Source organism: Pithys albifrons, chromosome 7 (assembly GCF_047495875.1).
Source record: "Pithys albifrons albifrons isolate INPA30051 chromosome 7, PitAlb_v1, whole genome shotgun sequence".
In the NCBI taxonomy this organism is placed as follows: domain Eukaryota; kingdom Metazoa; phylum Chordata; class Aves; order Passeriformes; family Thamnophilidae; genus Pithys; species Pithys albifrons.
Genome location: NC_092464.1, coordinates 25139828 through 25165099, shown reverse-complemented (window position 1 = coordinate 25165099; position 25272 = coordinate 25139828). Strand labels below are relative to the sequence as shown.

The following is a 25272-nucleotide window of genomic DNA, read 5'->3' as shown; positions in this document are numbered from 1 at the left end:
GCTGTGGGTGAGACAGGACATTCCAAGTTTTAAGAAAGACTTCAAGAAACAAGAAGCAATACTTTAAATGTCATTAGCACCATAAAAGTTCAAGTATTGGAACTCTGTAATTACACAATTAGCACCACCATATTTTGAGTGGAACTAAAAGTACCCCAAATTGTATGGAGAAGTTCCTACAAAAGATGTGGATCACACTTGATTTAGTGTATGAGGTAGTTTAAACCTTTGGAAGTTGTGGATTTAAACTTCCTCTGTGGAAGATATTCAAAGGCCACAAATGGTGCAAACTTTCATGACTTTTTATTTTGGTTTTTTTTTTTCTTTACAAAGGTTGACATTTCCCAAAACAAGGTGTTAAATCTTGAAAGACTTCCAAGTCCATTTGGGGCTGTATTAAATTTCATTGCACAATGCTCCAATCAATTCTTCTCCTTCTCTTTCGCCCAGAGTTTAAGCAAGTAGATGAACAGAAGAAATGGAAGGAGTCAGCTTTCATTATAAAAAGAAATGACAAGAGAGTAATTTGGGAGAGGCTTTAAGTTAATTTTAGTTCATTCATTTAAAACAGGCTGGGCCAACATCCACACTGAATTCTTGGTCAGCGCCGCCAATATCCAAAGGTGCAATGTCAAGGATGGGCAAGCGAGATGGCTTATTTGTTCTGTATTCAATGATCGTTTTGCCCCATTCGTTGTTCTTTCTCTGCAAGAAAAGATTCATTATGATTGTTATTGCATTGTTTGTAGTATTAAAAATTGTTTCACTTGAATGGATAATTTCTGAAAGAGTTTTATATTCATTTTACTTCTGTTGTTTGCAAATCAGATACCCATATCCAACTATTTAGAACTGTGATACAGATAAAATATTTACTTGAATCTTCTGAAGTTGACTCTGTGATGCTCTGCATAAACCACCATATTATTTATACTGATGTTAAATCCTCAGAGAACTCTGTCTGAGTGTTTCAGGACTTAAAGATCCTGCCCCTGCCACAGCTTGTGCACTGTTTTCTCATCAGTCTTCTGTTTACAAGAATTTGTCCATCTGAAAATGTTTTTTACTTTTTTGCCACACTGCACAGTACAAGGTAGAATTTGTTTGTACTCCAGTCCTTCCCACTTGTGAAGGATCTGGACTAGTTGGCTTTGAAGGCTATTTATCTTCACTGAGTAAAATTTTGCTGGTCTGACTGATAATCTAATTCTGAATAAATGCATGACTCTGTCCCTAATCACATGCTTAAGCATGGGCAATCACTGTGCTCATGGTTTCTGCATTACTTACAGAGCATCCATCCTCAAGAACACTGTAAGTGAATCTGCTGTTGCCTTCAGCTCGTAGTTCAACATCGTTGGATCCCTGCAGCATAACAGCCTTTTTAAGGTTGCCAGTTTCTGCGTCCATGTAGGCAATGCTGTTCTTGCAGTGGTAGGTGATGTTCTGGGAGGCATGGTTGGCCAGCAGACGCATGAAGGCAAGTTGGGTAGCCATATCCTTTGAGGTCACTCCTTCACTATTGTATTCAAACTGAAAAACAGAGAGGAACCCAGTCAGGTGTGTTTCTGGGGAAAGAAGGATGTTTGTAATGGAAGTGTGTGATAGTTGCTCTAGGAACATTAACAAAAACAATCACATAAGCCTGCAATCACTTGTCTATTGCAATTTCAGAGCAAGAGTATCAAATAAAACTAGTAGGAGGTAGACTGGCAACCAGACATGAGTGGATGTAATTTAAATTACATATCTATTCTAAGATATGGTGCTAACTGTTTATGTGGACTCAGAGACAAGATCAGGTAAGTTCAAGGAAGACGATTTATTGTTTCCACAGATAGATTGCCTGTCTTGAGAAAACTCTGAATTCTTTTTTTAATCTAATAGAATAGTGTCTGTGGATATTAAAAAGGTTTACTTCGTTCTTAAATTCTTTTTACAGCATCTACTTTTAGCCACTGTAAGAAGCAGGACTCTAGACTGTTTTGTGACCCAGTGGGATAAATCTTACCTTCTAATATTAAAGATCTTGTACACTTCAGTTTCATCACCAGATCAATTCAATTGTATTTAAGAATTATGTAAATAGACCTCCTTAGCTGTACAAAAGTGATTTATTTGCAATTGCCCAGGACAGTGTCTTATGTGCGAGAAGACATATTTCTGGTTTTTACTTACACTGTCAATTTTTAATGTTACAGTGGCATACATTCAGGATCTGTGATGTGTAATATAAATATCTTTCCAGGAATAGTGTCATATATAAAAAATCTCCATTAAAAGAATAAGCAAATATGTTTTTCCTATTTTTTCAGACAGTTTCTGGATTGTCTTTATAATAATGTACCATATTCCAGTCACTTAGCTGTAGCCATTAGTCATGCTGAATTATTCATTAGCAGACATCAAGAAATATTAGAACAATACTGAGAAATACTTTTAGCAAACTGTGATCTAAACCAGAACCAGAGCTCTGTTCCCTTGAGATAAAAGGTAGTTCCCTTTTCTATATTTCTCCCATAAGAGAGTTTAATTTACCTGTTTTCTTGCTTATTGAGAGTCAGTGAATTGGGAACTCTTCAGACAGTGCTGCAGAAAACAATCATCCTCACATATATCACTTACCTGGCTGCCACCATTGATAGTTTCACCAAACCATACATGCTTCATGTCCTTGGGATTCTTGTTGATATACCAGTTCTTAGCAGGAATATTGTCAGGGTTAGCGTAGATGCAAGTCTCACCAGTGGCAAAGTCACAGTATGCTCTAATGGCATCTGCAGAGCAGCCTTGGTTGGGATCAATCCAGTAGAAGCCTGCCATAGAGGAAAGAAATGTGAACAATAGTTCACCCAGCTTAATCTTTGCATTCAGTTCATATTCACTTGTCTGATACAGGAAGTCAGAGAGAGGCTATAAATATCACAGCTGGCAACAATACTAAGGTGATATGTGGGATACATAGATATTTTTGGTTGTTAATCCATAAGAGAATGTATATGAAAGCTAGGGTTAAATATCTTTGCATTATTTTGAAAAATTATTGCAATAATGTTCAACAATACCTATGAAGAGTTTTTCAGAATGTCCTTGTATCTATTTTCACTGGAGGTGGCAATGAACTTCTTTACTGGTCATTTAGTATTTTTGCCAGGTGGCCAAGGATACCATTCATCAAAGAAAGTTAATGAGCTGTAAGTACTCCCTGAGCCAGAAAGGCAAATATCTGGCACCAACATACCGCTGCTCCATTCTGGGTGACTAAGTCTTAGGTCACGACAGGTGCGAGCTGGGTTCTTTTTGGAGCCTTCTGGGGTCAGCAGGGTCTCAATTTGGTTGTTCAGTGTTTTAAGAGTGGCATCAACTTCATAGTCCTTGGGTCTGAGAGAAGGCTGGTCAGCCCGGTAGTATTCTGCATCAAAGCCAACTTCATATCCACCACCATTGGGACCAGGGGGACCAGGGGGACCAGGAGGACCAGGAGGACCCTAAAGTTTTTCCAAAGCAAAAGACAAGAAGCATTCTATGAGATATCTGGTTCTCTCAATTAAATGCTTCCACACATGCACAGTCCTACTTAACTCCTGACACCCTCAGCTCTAATCAGAGGCAGCACAAGTGGACTTGCCCTGTCATGGCTACTATGGGTTGAAGCAGTGGAAGATGCACAGAGTAGAACTACCACATCTCCTTTGTGTATTTGTTGTCTGGCTGTAAAGAGTGAACAAGGACTTTAAGTTTAGGCTTATTAGGGAAATGTTTAATGTTAAATATTTTTTACGTAAATAAAACCACATATATTCCTACACTACTAGGCTTCTAGTGTGACATAAATGTGTTAAGTCAACAACAACAAAAAAAAGCTATACTCACAGCAGGACCTTGGCTACCGTGAGAGCCACGCACACCAGCAGGGCCAATAGGTCCAGGGAGACCATTGCGACCATCTTTACCAGGAGGACCAGAGGGACCAGGTGGACCCTAACAGGAAATATGAACAGTTTAATGACAGTAAAAACACTACAAATAGAGATTCATATAAATGGCAGTGTACATATATAGTGCCCAAAAGAAATGGGAGAATTATTGTAATATGCTCTGAAATTCACATACCCTTGGGCCAGCAGGGCCATTGTTACCAGGAGGACCTTGATCACCATGTTGTCCCTATTGGGAAAGATACATGCATAGTCATTAAAAATGTAGTGGCACATGCTTGTGTTTGCATGGTTCATGAAGTAGCTATAGTTAGAGAACAGTATTCTAGGGCTAATGACTTTTATTAGTGGAGCTGGGATATAATTTGCATATTTTGGGGAGGAAGGAGAGAGGGCACTATGAGGTATCTAATGGGATAACCTATCATATTCTGTATACTGTTTCTTCAGATTTTCAGAGAAGGCTTTAAAATAAAACTCAGAACTCCTAAAGGCAATACCTCAATTAAAAAGGTAAGAAAATCCACAAATTATTTCTCTATGATACAGAGGCTTTACAATTTCTGTTCACCATAAGAAATAATAATGACAGACTTTTTTAATTCTGTGCTAGACAAACACAGTTGAGTTTCAAGCCAACTAATAGTACTCATAGTTCTAAAGCCAATATCAAAATTTGCCATTTTATATGAAGAGCATTGAGTGTTAAAGAGACTCTTAATGGCCTTTGAAAGGTAATGCTGAGAGGAGTAAGTGGTATCAACTTGCTGGGTTGTGCATGTGTAATTCTACACTAGGGTGACTGTATTTCCATTTGTTTCACTCTCTTTATATTCAAAATCCTGAAAATCATTTACTTACAGCCAGACCAGGAAGACCCTGCAATCCATTGTGTCCCTTCAAGCCAGGCAGACCTCTAGGCCCCTTATCACCAGGCAGACCTTTCTCACCACGTGGGCCTTGTGGGCCCTAGGAAGAAATATAGTTGTCAGAGAAATAAGCATAAGCATTCCACATTATTCCATAGATTGCCCCACTATATATAAGGGACATCCTGTTAACCAGGAAGAGTGCCAATCCCAAAAGTTTCATGACAAGTCCCATGAAAAAGAATGCTGATTGAGATTCTAGGTCCATAAATATTTATGGGTCTTTAAGCAACAGTTTTTGGGCCAGTATTGTGAACACAGTCACAAGTCCTTATTAATAAAGTATGTTTTCTTTCCTTGCATCAATGTGCTGATGTATTTAAAAATCAGACTTACAGCAAGACCTCTTGGACCAAAAGCACCAGCAGGACCGACAACACCAGCAGGACCCTGAAACATGAATAGAAAATGCGTGTCACTGCTGTATATTATTCTAATGAAGGTTCCATGCTCAACACATCTCTGCAGAAAGTGAAGCTATTATCTACACATTGTAGAGGTGTGAGATATTTTATGTATATATATATATATGTATATATATGCAAAGCTTAGTCCTCCTACAGCTTAATAAAAAAAATTAAGGTTGCATCAACTTACAGGTTCACCACGGTTTCCAGGCTTTCCAGAAGGACCAACTTGACCATGAGGACCAGGAGCACCCAAAGCACCACTGGGACCAGGACTACCAGGAGCACCACGCTCACCCTGGTAACACAGGAATGCAACAGGAGAGATAGTGTGTTACTACTGGCTTACACATATTGGAATATTTCTTCCATGATCATGAAATAAAACTAAAAAAAACCAATTTACCTTGAAACCAGGAGCACCATCACGGCCTGGAGGACCATCATTTCCAGGATTGCCCTGTCAAAATACCGTGAAAAAATTACTAAATTCCATCACCTTTCATCTCACATAGAACTGTGTGTCTAATTGCTTCCAATGAGAGTAAGAAGACGTTGATATGGGATAGCATAAAACTCTTCCTTATGGATGCTATTCTGAAATCCCTCAAATATATTAATGTTCTCAGAAACTAAATTACTTTGTTGTAGTAATTCACAAGGTTAAATGGCTTCTTTTCTGAGTGTTAATTTCACTTTGCCTCTTTCACTGTATAAAAAGGAAACATTTTCCGTCAGAAAATTCCCTTGGAACAGAAAGTTTGTTTCTTTTTCATTACTATTCTCTATTCTCTTTAAAATGCTGCAAGTCTAAGGACTTGCAGGTGTCCTGTATAACCTTCAGGTTATCAAATAAGCTTCCCTGATAAGATTCAGGGAAAGCTTTACATAGTTCTCCTAACAGGAAACAAGACAATGTGTTAGTATTTCACTTGAACTGTACTCAAAGTGTAAGTCATGTATAACCACTGTACAGACACCCTATTTTAAGGTGAAATGCTAACTTGGATGGTTAAATTGAATGGATAAGTTTATTTGCTGCTCTGTAAAGATGTTGGAGCAGGGCTCTGTCCTCCAAATAATCATGCACAAGGCAGGACATTAGAGGGATCAATTAGTTCCACTCCAATGTTCCCACATTGCCCCTTCTGCACAGGGCTCATGTCCTCCATTGTGCCTTAACCTGCAGTTCAGCACCACTTGTCATACAGGACAGAGCTGGCTCTGTAGTGTTTTCACCCGGCAAACATACTTCACATTTTTGTGAAGAGGGAATGCGTGTTGGGAAACATCATGTAGCTCAGCCACATTGTTAAAGTGTATCTGTTTTGTTAGTACTCCAAAATAGCGTTGAGTGTTGCATGGCTCCTATAACTGAATTCCAACAGTTTGTGTAATGTGCTTTATAGACCTTCTGAGTGGGTCTAAATTAAAAAAAAAAACCTTTGTCTGTAATACCATGAATCACTAGATACCTCAAGTAAAAGTGACTGCAATTAAGAAAATTTGCTGATAAACAAGGCTTTTGTGATATATTCTTCTCTATAGCCTCATCCCCTGGAATGTACTATTTGTTCTCAGCTCCAACAATGAAGCAATCTTTTTCCCACTCCATCTTTCTTGGCAATGAAGTAAGAAGTCAAAAGATTCTGATAGTGACTCCAGAATGTATTTCAGACATAACTTGTGCCTTGAAGAATCTGTCACCTAATTGGGGATGGAAATCCATATCTATAAAAATCCTGACATAATTTTCTCTGAAGACATTGGAAGGTTAAAGTTTGCTAGCAGAACACCCTCCAGTTCCATCCACTTTTTCTATATATTTGTCTTTGTCTCAGCATAAAGAAAGAGAAAATAAGCTTACATCACGCCCAGCTTCACCAGGAGCACCATTTGGACCAGGAGAACCCACAGGACCAGAGGGACCACGGGCACCAGGAGGACCAGAAACACCCAGGGGGCCAGGTTCACCCTAATACAGAAATAGTGATAACAAAATGTGACATTATAATACAAACAAACCAGTCTTACAGAACGTTTGGCTTTTATCTAGGAGAAACATTTCTCTGTAACAGGTTTAGGAAGTGAAAAAGAATCAGGACATGTGAAACATATATATCAAATATTATCTTTATTCTAAATTTTACTATCAGAAACCTCTGATGACAGTCAGAAATATGCTTACTTGCAGACACAAGTCTTGTTTATCTGCAACAAGCCATAATTTCTTCCATTGCTTTAAGTCTGATAGGTCCATATCTTCTGTTTCCAGCAGCAATGGAAAGAGAATCTACATCTCCTTTTCCCTGCCTTCCCATTAGAGGCAACCTCAAGTGTTTGGTGTTTTTGTTTACTTGTTTGTGTTTTTGTTTGGTTGTTTCTTTATTTGTTTTTTGTTTGGGTTTTTTTACACATTCTCTCTTTAAAGCAGTTAACTAATCATTTACTCACTGTTGCTCCAGAGATGCCTGGAAGACCACGTTCTCCCCGAGAGCCAGGCAGACCAAGGATACCAGGAGCACCAAGAATACCCTGAGGACCTGGGGTACCAGGAGGACCCTATGAAGTGAAGAGAATAATATTTATATTACAAGACAAAAATAAGTGTAACATACATATCTGTCAGTGATACTGAAGATTTCATTCTCAGCTGCAACTTCTACAGCTTACAGAAGAAATTTATATAAATTGTTTTTTGGAGAAACAATAGTGGTTTTTCTCAGAAGTGTTCACTTCAGTAAGGCAGAAATGTGTATGACCTTAAAAAACCCCAGTAATTCTAGATATGCAAGTTTAAAGATACTAAAAAATAATTAATTTATTTGTATAATTCTAAGTCAGCCTAGGCGTAGACAGCTTTACCCTTGTGATCCGCACAAACCAGAGTTTCTGATGCAGATATGAACTGAGATTGTTCTAAATGGATGGTCACATGTTCCTTTTTCCATCCATGATGATCAATTTTAGAGGAGGAGGTTCTGCTTCCCTTTCTCAGATTAAGTATCAATTTCTTCTGTACTTACTTTAGTTGCTTTCATTTGCTCTACTTACAGGGAAAGATACAAGTCACCACAAGAAAAACAAAGAGGTGAAAACACCTGATCCAGGGATCAGGTTCACTTTTTAATGGCATATTTGTGAAACATGCCTATAAACAATTTCTTGCATCTCAGTGGAACTTCTATTTAAAAGCTTTGCTAAATTTGTGGGTAAACAGAAAAGCCCTTTACAAACGCCAAAGTATCTTAGAAGCCCTAACATTTACATAAGAGAAACACCTTTAAAGAGATGTGATACTCAGTAACTTACAGCAGCACCAGCCTCTCCAGATGGACCTTTCTCACCAGCAAAGCCAGGTGGGCCAGCAATACCTTGTTCACCAGTACGGCCAACTGGTCCAACATCACCACGTAGACCTCTAGGACCATCTTTTCCAGCTGGGCCAGGAGGACCAGGGGGACCAGTGATGCCCTAGAATTGAGTAGGATTATGATACCATTGCAATATGCACCTATTAACTGGCAATATCAGAGGTAAATTTCACGTTATGTCCATGTGAAAACATTGTGCCTCACAAAAAACAGGTTCTCAGCTACTCTGAAGCAGCAACTTCTACTGCTTTGTTAGCAGTGTATAGCTGGAATCTGTAGAAATACTGAGATTTTTTTTTTAATTGGGGCAGGTGAAAGTGGCAAAATTTGGTGGGAAAATAGAGATCTAGCTCTTTCTGGAGACATAATTTGCAACTATTAACATCTATGACAAAACCCCCAACCTATTCCAATTCAACAGGATTATCAGGGTTATTTTCTTTGGACACTCGGATTTAAAATTTATTTAAATCTAGGGTATCTAAGGAAAGAAGTGCCTTTTGGTAAAGGTTGGAAACACCTCTGAAAAGAAAAAATACAAATGTCAATCTGGAATGAGATTTTCTGGCTGAAAAATAAGTAAGCATGGATTCACCTTCTGAAACACAAGGAAAGGTTTCCCTGCTCAAGAAAGGGGCTGGAACTGCAGATACTTTGGAAGGTGTGAATACAAGATTAACCTAACATTCTTTTGCAGACTGGACATGATGTTTTTATTCCACTCCATTATGAATAACTGTGTAGCCATTGGTTTGAACAAAAGCAAATAATCACAGATTTTTGCAATAGTTGGGTACTTCAAGATGCATAAGGATTGCTTGGGAGACTGTAAAAAAAAATCCCACAAAATCAATGCATAGCTCTTACTCTGGGAGTTTGAACATTAGGGTTTTTTTTTCTTTATCCAATCCTACAGGGATCTGAGGTGATTCCAATGCAATTAGAATTGGTGTCAATGAAACAAAAATTAGGATTATCCCTAACCAAAGCAACTTCTGATTCATCTTTATTAGAGCTTCTTCATTAGTTACTTACAGCAGGGCCTGGAGGACCAACTCTTCCGGCAGCACCAGGGAAACCAGTCATGCCCTAAAAATAAAAGTAAAAACAAAGATTAATTTCAAAGGCAATAATAACTTAATGAAAAGCAACAATGTCAGTACCAAAAGACTGAAGACTTACAGGAGGACCAGCATCACCACGAGGGCCAGCAGGACCAGCAGCACCAACAGGACCCTAAGTATGAAGGATTGAAAAAAAGATATGGATTAAGCAAAGACAGTCAATGTTCCCTGTTTAGAACAAGGGCTCAGTCTCTCTCTTGTGATAGCTGAGGGTGATCTTTACTCCAGCAGAAGGATGACTGGGCACAAAACCACACTGCCTATCCTGATACTGAGGTATTAAATTCTCACAGATATTTTAAATCAGTATCATAAGGCCTGAGGAGAGTTGCATAGGGCATTTATGGTTCAAATTAATTTCCTTGTAATTGTTATGTGCTTCTAAACAAATCTGGAAGTCAAAACATGAAAGGAAGGGGAAGCCAGTAAGTCCCCTGTTTGCACTGTGTGACTAATACAGCCACATCATGCAAAAGCCTGGTATTTGTCTAATGAAATCATACATAAACACTACAAGCCATGTTTTCTTGCAACTCTTTATGGTATTTGAAGTACCTGGGTCTGACTTTCTGCATGATTTCAACCAGTTCCCCAATAATGGGCTGCATATGTGTGAAGCAGTGTATAGCTTTGGGCTGTAAAGCTGTTAGCACGTGAAAAGCCTGTGTGTAAGTAGGTGCATGAACAAATTATATTGTGACACCACGTGCTGACTTCAAGAGAAGTATCAACATCCTCAACTCAGAATTTACTCACAATCACCCCCAGAACGATCCAAGATAGACTGATTTTGCTGATCTTCAGGGCAAGTTGAAAAAAGTGGTTTTTTTCTCTTCAGTTCCGGACTCATGATCTGAGCCCACATAAATAGGTTGACAAAGTTTATATAATGTACGAAAAATCACTATGGTGACTTTCCTCACAGCCTGGTTTGTTTTGAAGTTTTGTTTCTTTTTTTAATTACCTTTTCAGAATTCAAGGCCTTCAGGCTAGTGTATTGCTTGCATAGGACAGTTAAGAATTATACATTTTAAAAGGAAACAGTTCACTTACTGGTGGTCCAGATGCACCAACTGGGCCAACAGCACCTGTTGGTCCACTTTCACCCTTCGGTCCTTTGGGCCCACGCTCGCCTTTAGCACCAGGCTGACCAGCTGCACCCTATGGACAGAAACAACAGACAGAACGAGGAGCTGGAAATCTTGCAAAGGAAGTAGAGGAATGGCATGACATCAATACGAGGAAAACACAAACAAAACTCACAGGAGGTCCGGCAAATCCACTTGGACCTACGGGACCAGGCTCGCCGCGTTCACCCTAAAGAGAGGGCAAAGAAGAGATGATTGGTTGGAATGGCCTTTAAGAGGGCAGTTTTCTGAACATCATGTGTTTGACACAGCAATAGTTGTAGAAATTGCTACTTACAGGGATGCCACGGGCACCAGCAGGACCGGCAGGGCCAGCAGGACCTCCTTCACCCTAAAACAGACAGCAGAAAACATGACACTGTGGGGAAAGGCCTTGCTGTTGTCAGTACTGGGGTGACTGTGGTACTGGTCTTGGTACAGCAAGTGTTTGTTTCTGCAATAGATGGGATGTTACTGAAAATGCTTATGTTTCTCACCCACCCCATGGGTCAATTCTAATGATTTTCAGACAGGATAAAGAATCACTCTGAGATAACATGTGGTTATTCATCACTATATCAAAACCTCTTCTCACAGTATGCGGAGGATTGTGGAGTTTAACTGGGAAGAATTCAGCCAAAGCCTGAATCAGAATTTTCTCCACGTACTACCTACTGCCATATAGATGCTCATTGTTTCCTTGCCCTTTTAGGAAAAAGTTTAGGATCCTATGGCAAACTTCACTGAATAGTCTCAATAACCCTTGCCTCTCAAGTCTGAAAAATGTACAAAACTTGTGCATGACAAAAAGAAGGAATTGCTTTTTTGACACAACTTTAATATTCATATGTGGGTAAACTGCAAACAAAGAAGACACTTTTTCATTTAAAGAGTAGACTTACCCGATCACCAGCACCACCAGCAGGGCCAGGAGCACCAATAGCACCAGGGAGACCCTACAGGTCAAGAGACAGACACAGTTTGTAACAAAATGTAAGTAGGAGCAATTACTTCAAATATTTTTTCTTTTTCCTCCCGAGAAAGATGTGTAACTTTCTTCTAGCTGTTTTCAATATGAAGGTCACATGATTTTATAAACCAAAATCTTTTCTGGTATTTTCCTTCACAAAGTATTAATTCTAGGACAGGCACCTGAAATATCAAATTAATGATAATTTTTGTGTACCTTGGAAGGCTGTCTTTAGAATTAGCTGTCTGGGTTGAGTCCATGTAATTAAAGAGGGTAATGTCACACTGAACTGTGCAATACAAGGTTCTCTGCTAATGTCATATCTCTGCTTGGATGTATAAGAAGTGAACGCTTTTCTCTCTTTCTCCCCCTAAATTCAAACATCCCTGGACAAGAGGCAACAAAATCACATTGATTTGTATTAACACAAGCAGATAGAAGCACTAACTCAATGCAAAGGGAAACATAAGTCCTTTTCAATCACTTAAGTTCTGAGGTGTAGCAAGGTAAACTCAATAGAACCATAAGATACTTACACGAGCACCATCTCTTCCTGTTGCACCCGTATCACCTCTCAGACCTGGGGCACCCTGGAATACACAGGGGGAAAAAAGCATTATATTGGTAACAAACACAATAGTTTGTAGGAAAGAAGTCTTGAACTGTTTGCTCAGCATCTGTGTATTACTCTTGCACATCATACAAGATGCTCATAATACTAGGTTGTTTTGGGGAATGGACTTATTTGTTTCATTCTTATTGCTGAGTATGTACTGACTTGCAAAGTGGAAATTTGCAAAGAGGAGTGATGTGCTTTTCAGAATTACAAGCCTGCTTCTTTCATGGGACATTTAGTTTCTCCAAGATGCCAAGAATTTTGGATGGAATCAAAAATTCAAAACCAAGTTGATGTATATTACAAATGATGAATACAAATCCCCTGCCAAAATCCCTTTTGTTTGGGTCAAGAAATAGCTATCTGTAAAAATTCTTCTGGGTATTCATGTTACATTTTCTATTTGAAGCAGGAAAACAGCTATTAAAAACAATGATGTCATATGGGGAGGCTCACATAAAATGTCATATGTTTCATAGAACAAGAAATTATATACAGGCTACCACTAGTACCAAAAAATCAGACCATCCCTGTGTTGTATGTATTTTTTTTAACTACAGTCTAGTCTTCTGCATTAATTTGCATGTCAATACATAGTGGTTTTTTAAAATATTGCAAGCTATTTTTAAAAATTTCCTTACAACTTCATTTATGATAAATAACTACAGATATTTTATTCAAATAAAACAGTTCTAAAAATATTAGTTTAGGTTTTAAATAATGAACAAGAGAGACTATGGAATGAAATGTACAGAGCACCATAAAAATCAATTTTGTACGTAATTATATGGTAAAATCAGAAGTAGCAACAGGACTTGAAACTGGATTTTACAGCTTTATATAAGGATTTAAATTGGCTAAAATATTTTCTAATTTTATAGAAAACTGATATAATCCAAAATTTTTTGCAACTGATTTACTTATATCAGTTGCTGCACCTAGAGCAGTCATAGATTTGATCTAGAGACTCAGGCCTTTGTAATTGGTTGGCCCATTCCTACTATAAAGCCTCAAAGAAAGCTTTAGTATTTCTATGACAAAGATAAGCTCACTGTTACCCAATCCTGTGAAGAACCAATTGCCACTTAAGCCAATCCCTAATGATGAGCAAAGATCAGAATAGGACATCAGAAAAGACCGTCAGTCTATTAGACCAACAAAACCTCTACTTGCTGCCTAAGTAATACAGCTTCACACTAAATAAAAGTTGCATTGGGGTAACCTACAGATTTTTCCAAGCTAATGAAATACAGGCATCTCCAAAACCTGTCCATGCAGTAACCAAACAGTTGTCCACCTTACCTTTTCACCCTTGCCTCCTGGAACACCAGCAACACCTCTCTCTCCTGGGATTCCACCAGAGCCAGCAGGACCAGGAGCACCAGCAGCACCAACATTGCCAGGCTCACCCTAGCAGCAATAGCATATCATGTAAGTCAGGGTCAAATCATTCACACTATTTGAAACAAAATCCTCATTAGTACTTTGCTCATCATTTTGTGTGGTTGTAAATAGTTAGAGTAGTAGCATTTTGTCATAAGCTATTGTACATATTTTACTTCTTCAGCTAGTGAAGATGCTACATGTGAACACTCCCACTGATTCTGTGGGCTCCTGAGGTTTTAGGGTGCCCCATGTTCCAAAATAACTTCTGTAGAAAGACTACTCATGGAAATTCTGAAAACTAAGACTCACATTCAGTTATCATCAAGCCATCATTTGTTAGATAACCACTTATTACTGCCCTAATGTTCAGGGGAAAATATTGCTTACTAGACACAGTAATTTTACATGTACAAGTAGATATGGGTATAAGTAGAAGTCAGCATAAATTTTGGCCAAAATCTCAGATCCTATCTCAAAACAGAATAATAGCATACCTAGCTGACTAACTATTCAAACTGAGTTCCCCTACCATCATCTATAGTACTACATATAAGCCCATTTAATATTAGCATGGACTAGCTAGGATGGAGCTTCACCACCTGAAGAGATGACCCAGGGGCTACCGTGTATTAATAACTACCTATTACCAGTTATGAGTTACGCTCTCAGGAAAGCAGGTTTTGGATTGCGTCCCTCAGGAATTCAACAGTGAGGCAATGGCAGCTGGGAAAGGCATACCTTGTTACCATCAGGGCCTGGTGGGCCAGCTGGACCACGGCTTCCAATGGGACCGGCAGGACCAACAGCACCGCTTTCACCAGGAGGACCACGTTCACCCTATAGGAGACAGTCCAATTTAAATTTTCCCTTGAATTGCTCTGTAGCCAAGAGGTTTAAAAGCACTGGCTAGTAGCATTCTTACCTGAACAAGCCACTAAGAACTGTGTAAGAATTGTGCAGCTATTAACTAAACTGGTCATAGGAACTGGCTCTAGCTTTTGACACAAATACAGCAAAAAGAAGCAATAAAGTCCTGCATCATGGTAACAGCTGACAAATTACAAATACTTCTTGAACATGAACTTTGGCTGCTCTGGTCATTCTGGTAACAGGGTCTTGCATTCTACTGCCAAATGGAGATTCTACTTTAGGAAAAACAATGGATTCTAGTTTGCCATGGTAATTGGCAAACAATTATTTTTACAGTGTCAAATGTCTGGTGAATATTGGAGAGTAAAGGTGACAGCTAAAGCCTACTAATGTGACCTGTACATTATAACAGATATAGGGGTAAATTCTGAATCAGAGGTCATCCAAAGATGTGAAAGTAGCCAGAAACTAGGTTTAAATGCACAACTGATCTATTGAAGATCTTTAATAAAACTAATATTACTATATCTCAAATTACCTCAGTGTGGTCAATCTGAACATCAGTGCATAGTCTGATAATGGAGATTTCTAGTTATGCTCGATTATGTATACTATTATGCTGAATTTTTTATAAAAACATTATAGTTATTATGCAAAATCTGGGATTCTGTATGACAGCTATAATATGGTCAAAAAACTAACTCAAGGAGACATAGCTCACTGCTAGAAAGCACCAACAATGTAGAAGACTATTATATTCTAAAAATCTTCCTCCATTAATACGTCTTTTATGTACATTTTGTTAATGACAGAGATGGAATAGGAAGATAGATGTTTATGAAATATCACAAAGGTGGAAGTTTTTGTCAACAGAAAGAAGGGTTGGCATATTAAAGAGGAAGAAGTGAATAACCTGCTAGATGACTGTCACAGCGGAAGTGGAATAAAATTCAAGAGTGCAAAGTACCAGACCATTTACTTAGGCACTAAAAATGGGAATTTCTGCTGTAAATGAAGATTTCATTGGGGAAAACAACAGAAAGGGAAAGGTGATAGCCAATAGCAAACAACATGACGCAGACATGAAAAAGGCAAATGTGATGTGGCACAAGCAGTGAGGTATTTTTAGTTAGTGTTAGTTTTGTGTACAAAGCAACAGTAAGACGTAATTTTGAATACTGAATGAAATACACCCTGGGCTGGGTATGAGATTCTTAAGGCAAGCTAGAACAGAGGCAAATAACTGCTACTACTATGACAAAGGGAACTAGCTTGGACAGATCAGCAAAATGAAAATTTAGAGAGGACATGGTTACTGATAACAGTCTCAGGGCATTAAATAGAGAGGGAAAGTGCTGTTTAAATTGATCAACATAACTTACAAGAGTGAATGGGAATATTTGTCTTTGGATACATTTAGTATGGAAGTCAGAAGCAAAGAAGAAGAAACAGAAGTAGGTTAAATATCAATCTATAGGTGAAAGCAACTAATTAATTGAGCATTTTATAACCTACTCATTGCTCTATATAAATGGGATCTTCCTGCCATGCAAGAAGGCCTCCACATGAAGCTCTTTAAAGATGTTTATTGAAAGACAATACCTTCTAATGACTATTCCAGGCTCTGAATTCAACCCACTATTTTTTCCCAAAGATGTTACTTGGGGGGCAGAAGCTGGCTAACAAGGAATAGTATAACTGAAATGGTCAGGCTAAGGAGGTCTGAACAGGCCAGATGAAATTTCTCATCTGCATCAGGCCTCAGTGTAACACTGTAGATTAAGTCTTTTGTCATCCACACTCTCATTGTGAGGTTAATACAGGGGGATCGTTACTTGGGTAATAGTCATACTGCTTATCCAGAAGTTTATATAACACAACAGTTTGGCAGTGTTAGTAATCATATACCCTGACAAGTGCAAAGAGCAGAGGAAATTCTCCTTCATTCTGGGGAGTCTGCTGCAATACACTGTATTCTGTAACAGAGGAGAGCTTTTTGCCTTGAGGGATTTGGAAACGTATATAGCTACTACTATGGTTGAACACATTATGAAGACAGTCTGTACCAGATTTCAAATTAATTACTCACTCTTGGGCCAGCAGGACCAGGGACACCAAATTCACCATGAAGACCCTAGAAGAGAGTAGATATACTGATAAAGCTTATTTCTAAAGCAAACCTGTTTGCTTAAATTGTACTTTGTTTCTTAGCAGTAAATAGAAATGCTTCTCAAATTGCAATACCCTATTGAGCATTTTCAGATAAATAGCTGTCTTTTAGATACTTGGAAATAAGCCCTTTTCATCTAGCTGCACAGTATCTCACAGCACACATGAGATAGTTTTTCTTCTGAAGAGTTAGCTATTGAATTACAAGCTGTTTTTCTCAGGTACATGCATTGTAAACTTTTTTTACAAGGACACAAATGTAACTATAAATGTTAAAGGTGATTATGACACAAAGGACGCACAATTTTCAGATTTCATCACACGCTAACTGTGCAGCAGCTAGAGAATGAATTATGAGTAAGCCACCTCAGTTGTATGCCATTGTAAATTCACTGAAACTAGCAGAGGTGCAAAAGAATGTAATTGGAGTACTGTTAGATTAAACCTTGAAGATTTAAAAAAAAGTGTGAAGTAAAATATTCTTCATGTACTGTGTCCTCTTCTGGAGGAGGAGGTATATTTTATTGCTGCTTAAGGACTGAAAAGCAAAGGACTGTCTTTGCTCAATTTCATACCAAAACTTAGAAGAAGTATGATGTGAGTTCTAATGAACCTTCTTCATTTATGGCTAGCTTTAATAAAAGGGACTATTAAACTCTGCATATAACAGAGGTTGCTTCGTTTTGGCAAACAGATCCAACAGGCTCTTGCTTCATCACATGTGCAATTTCAAACTGTTTATGCAATGCCTACCCCTACTCATGGAGTACTGGATCTGTAACTCACCCTTTCACCTGGTTTACCAGCTTCACCAGCTGGACCCGAGGGACCTGGCAGACCCTAAGTGTAAAAGAAATGAGAATGCATACAAAGTTAAGGCAGAAGCACTTCATGCTTTGAAAACCATAGATAATATTGAGGAGAGCACATAGTTACTTACCTGGAATCCAGGAGGGCCAGCAGGACCTGTTTCACCCTTTCCACCTTGGTTACCCTGGATGGAATGAAAAACAACTGATTAACTTGGAAGAAGAATATGGGAAAATGGATTTAAAAAAGGGAAGTCTCAATGAAAAGTAAATCACAAATTAGATCTGTGTGGAAGCTATTACTTACAGTGACTCCAGGAGGACCCTGAGCACCATTGTTTCCCTCTGGACCAGGAGCACCCTATATATGATAAAGTAGAAAGCTGTTATCAAAGTTTTGATTTGTTATGAATAGTATCTATAAATTATTATGTTCCAAACCCAAAAGTCTCTTGTTGTGTATTTTGAACTTAACCACACACTTCACTAAGTTTGCTTACAATTTTAAATTCTGGTGATTGTTTTAGTTATTGGAGCACATTCATCCTTAAGAAAACTGATTTTGGAATCACAGAATATAGGAACCTGGCTGATAGCATTTTTCCCACAACAGACTTACGTGGAAGAATTAGTAAGCTGGTCCCTTATGTGGAAGAATTAGTAAGTTTTAACTATCAGTGAGAAGTTGGAAATTTACAGGATAAATTAGAAACCATACTGTCCTCAAAGAATTGAGGACAGGGCGTACTAATTTTTCCTCTTCATAAGATGATAATAACCCATAATTAATTACCCAATTAATATCCAAGAAGAGGAGTTTTGATTTATCCCTTATGTAACAGCCCCCACTGACATGAGGCTAAATGAATGTGTTCCCAAGTGCTTTTCTATTTCATTATCTCTTCATGCTTGCACAGGCCAATGGTATCTTATTACAGAGGTTTTGAAAATCTATTTTTTTCTCTGTGGAGGTTGGTAAAGAAAGTATATCCACATACCCGTGGGCCAGCAAGACCAACGTTGCCTTTTTCACCAGGTTTGCCAGGTTCACCCTGAAATTGAAAGAAAAAAGATACAGGAGTTAACCAAGACTTCATATTAGACTCACTACTAAGCAAACTTACACCCTCCTTGCCAGAAGATTTATTGTAATAGTTCTTTAACCCAAATAAAAACACCCACAAGCTCCATCTTTTTGAACCACTTAGAATATCTCAAAAATAAATGTCTTGACTTTTTGAAACTCCATTTCTTTATTTTTTGAGATCATAATGTATTGTATGTATTGTATTTGTGTGTAGCAGCACCCAAAACCAGGAGATAATTATTGTTATCTTTGGCCTCTCTGGGACATATCAGGAGCCCCACTGAAGTCACTGGTAGCTTTTCTTCTAAACTGAGTGAGCTTTGGATAGTGCTCCATAAATAACAGTACCCTGGAACTGAACCTTAGATTTAATGGCCAAATTTTACAGAACTTTTACTGAAGTGTATATTCAGAAATGATAAAATGGACATGCAGAAATTATAAAATAGATATATTATTTTAAAAATTTCAGCATCCAAATATTCCTGAGCTAATTAAAATGTTTTTGAATTGTTCAATCATATTTTGGATAACTGAAAGATAATTTAAAACAGAAATCTTGAATGTAAGTGGAAGATTCAATAAGCAGTACGGGAAGATACAGGGAGATGTATTTGATTAATGTTAGAGTTGGAGACCTACAGATTAGTCTGGAAATACCTATATAGTAATAGCAAGCTTCTGTATGGTACTTACAGTGGGACCTTTTGGTCCAGGGAATCCAATGTTTCCAGGCTCTCCTCTATTACCAGCTGGACCAATTGGCCCAACCCTGCCATCTGCTCCAGGGAAACCCTAGAAAAAGAAATCATACTATTAAATGACTGGGGCAATTTAACTAGAGCTCAGCTTTAGGACAAATGTGCACTGACAGGAAGCAAATGCCATTTAACTTTTAAACACTGTTGATACATTGCTCATGCATTCCTCCATTTTTCTCTTTTTTGCAGAACTGTACTTCTCCTTCCAGGTCACAGGCCTGATTTGAGACCCACAAAAACGAATGGAAAGTTTCACACTGATCTTCTGAGTAATATAGTAGTAAAATCTGGCTGGTTCTACCCAGTTGTGTTAGGGTTCAGTGCTGAGATGTCTGCTTTTTTAAACCTCACTTTATATGTGTGTTTCACATGCAATAGGGGAACAGCATAAAAAGCAAAGTACTTACAACAGGACCTTCCTTGCCAGCAGGGCCTGGGCTTCCAGGCTGACCTGGGAGACCCTGAAAAAGGAAAAGTTTCATGTTTTTAGAAGGAAAACAACTCACCCAACTGTTAGAAAACATTTTTTTCTACATGCATGCATAGAGACACAGACATGCCAAATTATCAATATACACGGAGGAAACAGCACTATGTGTCTTATCACGTTTACATCTAAAGCAAACTGAAGTTTAATTTGGTAGTGTGTGCTCCCTTGCCAGTTGAAATCAGTGTAGATACCTTTTCATTCAGATAAACTTATTTAGGCTCTGCTTTGGAGGAGAGTGTGTTTCAATGTTTGCAGTGTTTACATGTGCATTGAAAACTCTTTCACTTCATGGAGTAGGGTAGGAAGTAAAAGAGTAAGGAGAATAAAAGACAATGACATGGACATAATCTGATGGCAGCCAATACAACTAAAAGTGAATGGCTGTTTTAGATGAAGCAATTTGCAAAATAAAATAGAAATAATTGAGATCAGCCATCGCATAATTTCAGTCGGGTTTGCTTTTCTTTAGTTCATTAAAGAGTACAGCCACACAACAATTGTGATCTTAATGATCATATTATGTAAATAAGCATGAGTGGAAGCCCCTTTCAGAAGTCAATGTAGTATCCAGTACAAGGGGACAGTGTTCCATGACAAGGCAATCCAATGCTTCTGTAACTAAAGCAACCAATTTCAATAAACATTTGATGCTTCTTAATCATTCCTCATGGATTTTTTTCCAATAGAGTGGTGAAAGTGCCCTAATTGTGGTTAGAACATGCTGAGTTTTTTGCATTTGGATTCTGAATAATTTTGTCCCTTAATTAAAAGTAATTTTCTTTTTACACAGCTCAAATTTACACCACAGAGTTCGAACTTACTCTTGGACCCATAAGACCAGGCTCACCAGGACGGCCAGCATCACCATGAGGACCCTTAGCACCAACAGGACCACTAGCACCACGATTACCAGCAGGTCCCTACCAAAAAAAAAATTATTAAAATTAGGCAGAGATAGGAAAAAGCATCACAGGTCTTTATATAAAAGAAGATTTTTCCTGAAATATTGACCCAGACAAAAGTCTTACCATGACACCAGCTCTGCCATCAGCACCAGGGAGACCACGAGATCCAGGCACACCCTACAAGTCAACACAAAACAAATTAAGAAAGAGAACGAAATAAATCTGTTCCTGCTTGCTAAATTTCAGCCTTCCAAGCAGGTCTGTGGAATTTGAGCTAAGTGTAGCAACAAGCACACACACTTCTGTAAATGAATATTGTAAAAGAAGTCTTTCTCACTTCCTGCAGATTTCTTTACATTCTAATCTACTTCTATCATAGCATTTTCAGTGTTCATTTTATCCAATATTGGCTTTAGTCAGTAGCTAGGATCCCATAACCTAGCCTACACACTTCCAAATTCCCTCCTCTGTAGAGAGTTACTGACTTCTCTATGACTCTGTACACCCTATCCAAGGTGCAACACTGAATCCTCTTCTCTGCCAAAAAAAAAAATCTGGTCGAAACATTGCCATTTTTCTTATTATTTTCCTGTGAATTGTTTTTCTGCATGCAACTACATGCCTTCTGAAGTTCATGGAGTTGTTTTTCACCCAGTGAAAACAGTACGAGGCATCCTTGAAGATACCGAATTGAAAGCTTTTGCCTCCTATTATATGTGAGCCAATTATCTGTTTTCAGCAGTTAAATCGCATCATTAAGCTTTAAGAGTAATTAAAAGATAATTCACTAAATATTACACAATAGATAAATCAAAGAAACCTCTAATTACTTCAGGGATAAGATAATAAACAAGAATTAATGCAGAACAATAATAGGTTTGGCCCCAACTAAACAAAAACCTCAGAATTGGAAATGATCTTTGGAGGCATTAATGTAAATTTAATTACTCATAATTATTTAATTTGCCTTTGTGACTCTAGGATGATTTTCTCTTTCTTTTTTGCTTCTACTTCTGTAACATAAAAAGAAAACCTACTCTCAGACCAGCAGGGCCTGGGGGACCAGCAGAGCCAGGTTCACCATTGCTTCCTCTCTTGCCTTCCTCACCACTAGGACCAGGAGGGCCTGGAGGTCCAGCAGCACCCTATTTCAGATAAATAGAGAAAAAGGAGAAATCAGATGCTGTGTTCCAGATATTAACAGGCTTTTGATGTAAAAAACCTTCACATTTTGCCATACTTACAGGCTCACCCTTGGCACCACTTTCTCCCTTGGCACCAGCAGGACCTGGTTCACCCTAGAGTCCAAAACAAAAAGAGATCACAGAATTATCATTCCAAAAATCTCTTCTACCTGGAGAGCTTTTTCATGAATCAAACCCCCCTTTAATCATTTAATGCCATGTCTGCTTCTGTTGTGAGTAGCAGTCAATGAGTACAACTACATTTTTGGCTTAACAGCCATGAAAACAAACACATTAAAGGTGCTTAGAAATGGCATTAGTTCTATGACACATTCAGGGATGGTTCCTCTTCGGAGGATACCCATTGAGGGCCTAGTTGTGGGATGCTGCCACATCTCTCTTGATACTGTCAACATGGACAGAGCTTAACAGCCCTTCCACTCCAAGAAAGGGCAAAGTGAACCTTTTGAGTCCTGGCATCTGAATCAAGTAGTGAGGCACAAAAGTGAACTACAATGTTAAATTACAGTACAGCAAGAAAAAGTACCTGCATTGTAACAAAAATTTATCCAGAGGAAATATTTTATAACTGTGGAGACTGTGTCCAATTCTCAAATGAAGACATGCAATATACAAGGTCACTTACAACAAGTCCTCTAGCACCACTAGGACCTGCAGGGCCAGGAGGACCAAGAATACCACGGGGACCGGGCAGACCAGGAGCACCAGCAACACCAGGAAGACCCTGTCCAGTAGAGGAGAAAAAAGGTATTATGAATTCATTATCTTTTCTGCTGCATTAACTGATTTTAAGTTTTTTTAGAGCAAATGAGTATAGTTGTACTTACAGCTGCACCTTTAGCCCCTGGAAGACCATTAGCACCAGGGTTGCCCTGTTAAGAAAGGTAACAATGCTGGTTAATTCAGAATCAAAAGTACTCCCATCCAATAATTGACAAAAGTCTGGCAAGTTACTTACTGGAGGGCCAACAGGACCACTAGAACCAGGAAGTCCAATCTCTCCCCTTGGACCAGCAGGACCACTAGGACCAACGTTACCAGCAGGTCCAATTTCACCCTGTTTGAGAGAAGGACAGAAACCTTATCAGTGTACACAGTGTTACAGCAATAGGGAAGCAATGCTATTTAGCCTGGCATTATATGTGTATATATATATATCTATATACATATATGTGTATATATACATATACATTCCCACTTCAGAGACCAGGAAAACAACCAGCTGATATTAAATGGATTTTAAAGGCCCTGAAATTGGAATGTCTAGTTAGGGTCCATTTAAACTGACAGCTAAGGCAGGAACAACAGATACTCAGCATGTCTGAAAAGTTACATGATCATCTAGGATTACCCAGAAGGTTGATCTTAAAAAAAGATCAGAATTACAGCTGCATTCCCATCTGTAGCCATATGCCACCAGCACTGGCCTGAGGTGCCACACTGTATGAGACCTAATTGACCATTATCTTGCACTTTCAGATGCCATTCACACTGATGCAAAATATAAACAATGCCTTATCAGAGTGCTGTGGGATAGCATTCACAGTGGAGTAAATAACAGCAAAAAAGCTCCTTGCCTTTACTTTCAAAAGCTTGCATTCACTAAGCCCACTACAAAAAAAAATGAATTTAATGACAATTTCTCTTCAGCAACTCTCTAAGCAGTCAGGATTCACCTTGGACTTGTAGACAGTTTTCTCTTGAAATTACATGCTGTAACCATACTCTCATCTGCATCAGAGAAGACTTTTTGTTTTCAAAAGTCTTGCCTTTTAATAAGAATAACCAGAATGGGATCTCAGTTTTTTACTCATCTTCCCTGCAGTTAATATTAAATGGTCTAGGAAAAAATACTCCATTTTATTCTAAAGGTGGATTAAGGTAAGTTTTGTCTGTGACACAGATTTTATGGCAAATCGCCACTGAAATTAGTAAATGCAGTATATGAGATACTCTTGCCTCAAATCATCTGTTCTTCCTTGGTCACTCAATATTAAGACTCTTACCTAGGTAAAAAGGCTAAGATCTGAGCAGTAAAGTCAATTGTTAAGTTATAGTCTGCAAGAGCAAAATGGTACTGTCCTAAAATGAAAAGTTTAAATGCGATTTCTGCATTGTAATTTCAAGGACTTAGGTTGGAAGGAGCCAAATAACTGCAATTTCTTGGTCCTCCACTACTTCTTTAAAGTGATGCTAACTGCTGCTTTGCTTATTTATCATGGTCCTGTCACCCTTGAAAGGTGTGTACAACTGCATCACACAGGAAGCAATAAAAAGTTTATATGTCATCCTGAACCTGCCCAGCATCAATCTTCAGCTGTGATGTAACTGCTGTATTTTAAATGAGCATTCATATCTAGGAATTCATCCTCATCTTGATGTGTAACTGATAAGAAAGCACTCCTATTTCATAGGGAGTGGGTTTTTTTGCTGCCTAGCAACTCTATTTAGTATATTTCATCTTCACTTTCACATGTACCAGTAGTAGCAGACATTCATACCTTAGCACCAGGAGCACCTGGGAAGCCTGGAGGACCAGCAGCACCAATTGGGCCCTGGAAAATAAAAGGGAAGCAGTTGTATAAAGGTATTCAGTGAAGACAGTTGCTTGCTGAAGTAAACAGATTTTAAAAAAATGCACATTTACTTATTGCACACATTACCACATCAGAATATGAGTTACCTTTTGCAACTCCAAACTGACAGATTTGGTTTTACTACAAACAGTTAAGAGCAAGGTCAATGCTTATAAATATTTGCAGTGCAAATTAAGCAAGAATTGGTGAAACCTTGCCTTGAGGCCAAACACCTGAGAAAGAACAAACAGAGGATGGGCAGAGACTGGCAACTGCAAGGGAAGGTGACTGATTCTACATCTAATTATTGCTGTGTGATTTCTGATTACACTGGGACAAAATTCCCAGTGTACCCAGACACCACAAGAGAAGAAACACTGATGTATTCATAGCCTTTATTTTTTAATGTATGCAAATACAAAGGGATAGTTTCTCTTCAATTATTAATAAAATATCCAACTCACTCATTGCTGTTGGGAACTGATACCTACTTTTTTGCTGAGCTAACATCTTTCAGTTATAAATACTT

At 38.4% G+C, this 25272-nt stretch overlaps 1 protein-coding gene across 1 annotated transcript in view; it reads right to left on the bottom strand.

Annotated features, from left to right (window-relative positions):
• Nucleotides 1–281: 281 nt before the first annotated feature.
• The window catches only part of COL1A2 (collagen type I alpha 2 chain), a 38464-nt gene continuing 13473 nt past the window's right edge, over nucleotides 282–25272 (bottom strand). Inside the window, exons 16-52 of the mRNA XM_071560725.1 lie at nucleotides 24669–24722; nucleotides 23126–23224; nucleotides 22995–23039; nucleotides 22793–22891; nucleotides 22207–22260; nucleotides 22000–22107; nucleotides 21086–21139; nucleotides 20879–20977; nucleotides 19975–20028; nucleotides 19503–19601; nucleotides 18718–18771; nucleotides 18027–18080; nucleotides 17851–17904; nucleotides 17697–17750; nucleotides 16831–16875; nucleotides 14610–14708; nucleotides 13788–13895; nucleotides 12406–12459; nucleotides 11802–11855; nucleotides 11198–11251; nucleotides 11036–11089; nucleotides 10826–10933; nucleotides 9831–9884; nucleotides 9684–9737; nucleotides 8587–8748; nucleotides 7729–7836; nucleotides 7142–7249; nucleotides 5681–5734; nucleotides 5465–5572; nucleotides 5204–5257; nucleotides 4800–4907; nucleotides 4114–4167; nucleotides 3874–3981; nucleotides 3242–3488; nucleotides 2626–2816; nucleotides 1291–1533; nucleotides 282–705 (exon numbers count right to left, since the gene is read on the bottom strand). Of these exons, the coding sequence (XP_071416826.1) occupies nucleotides 559–705; nucleotides 1291–1533; nucleotides 2626–2816; nucleotides 3242–3488; nucleotides 3874–3981; nucleotides 4114–4167; nucleotides 4800–4907; nucleotides 5204–5257; nucleotides 5465–5572; nucleotides 5681–5734; nucleotides 7142–7249; nucleotides 7729–7836; nucleotides 8587–8748; nucleotides 9684–9737; nucleotides 9831–9884; nucleotides 10826–10933; nucleotides 11036–11089; nucleotides 11198–11251; nucleotides 11802–11855; nucleotides 12406–12459; nucleotides 13788–13895; nucleotides 14610–14708; nucleotides 16831–16875; nucleotides 17697–17750; nucleotides 17851–17904; nucleotides 18027–18080; nucleotides 18718–18771; nucleotides 19503–19601; nucleotides 19975–20028; nucleotides 20879–20977; nucleotides 21086–21139; nucleotides 22000–22107; nucleotides 22207–22260; nucleotides 22793–22891; nucleotides 22995–23039; nucleotides 23126–23224; nucleotides 24669–24722 (3357 nt within the window). The 3' untranslated portion in view covers nucleotides 282–558. The remainder of the gene's footprint in view (nucleotides 706–1290; nucleotides 1534–2625; nucleotides 2817–3241; nucleotides 3489–3873; nucleotides 3982–4113; nucleotides 4168–4799; nucleotides 4908–5203; nucleotides 5258–5464; nucleotides 5573–5680; nucleotides 5735–7141; nucleotides 7250–7728; nucleotides 7837–8586; nucleotides 8749–9683; nucleotides 9738–9830; nucleotides 9885–10825; nucleotides 10934–11035; nucleotides 11090–11197; nucleotides 11252–11801; nucleotides 11856–12405; nucleotides 12460–13787; nucleotides 13896–14609; nucleotides 14709–16830; nucleotides 16876–17696; nucleotides 17751–17850; nucleotides 17905–18026; nucleotides 18081–18717; nucleotides 18772–19502; nucleotides 19602–19974; nucleotides 20029–20878; nucleotides 20978–21085; nucleotides 21140–21999; nucleotides 22108–22206; nucleotides 22261–22792; nucleotides 22892–22994; nucleotides 23040–23125; nucleotides 23225–24668; nucleotides 24723–25272) is intronic.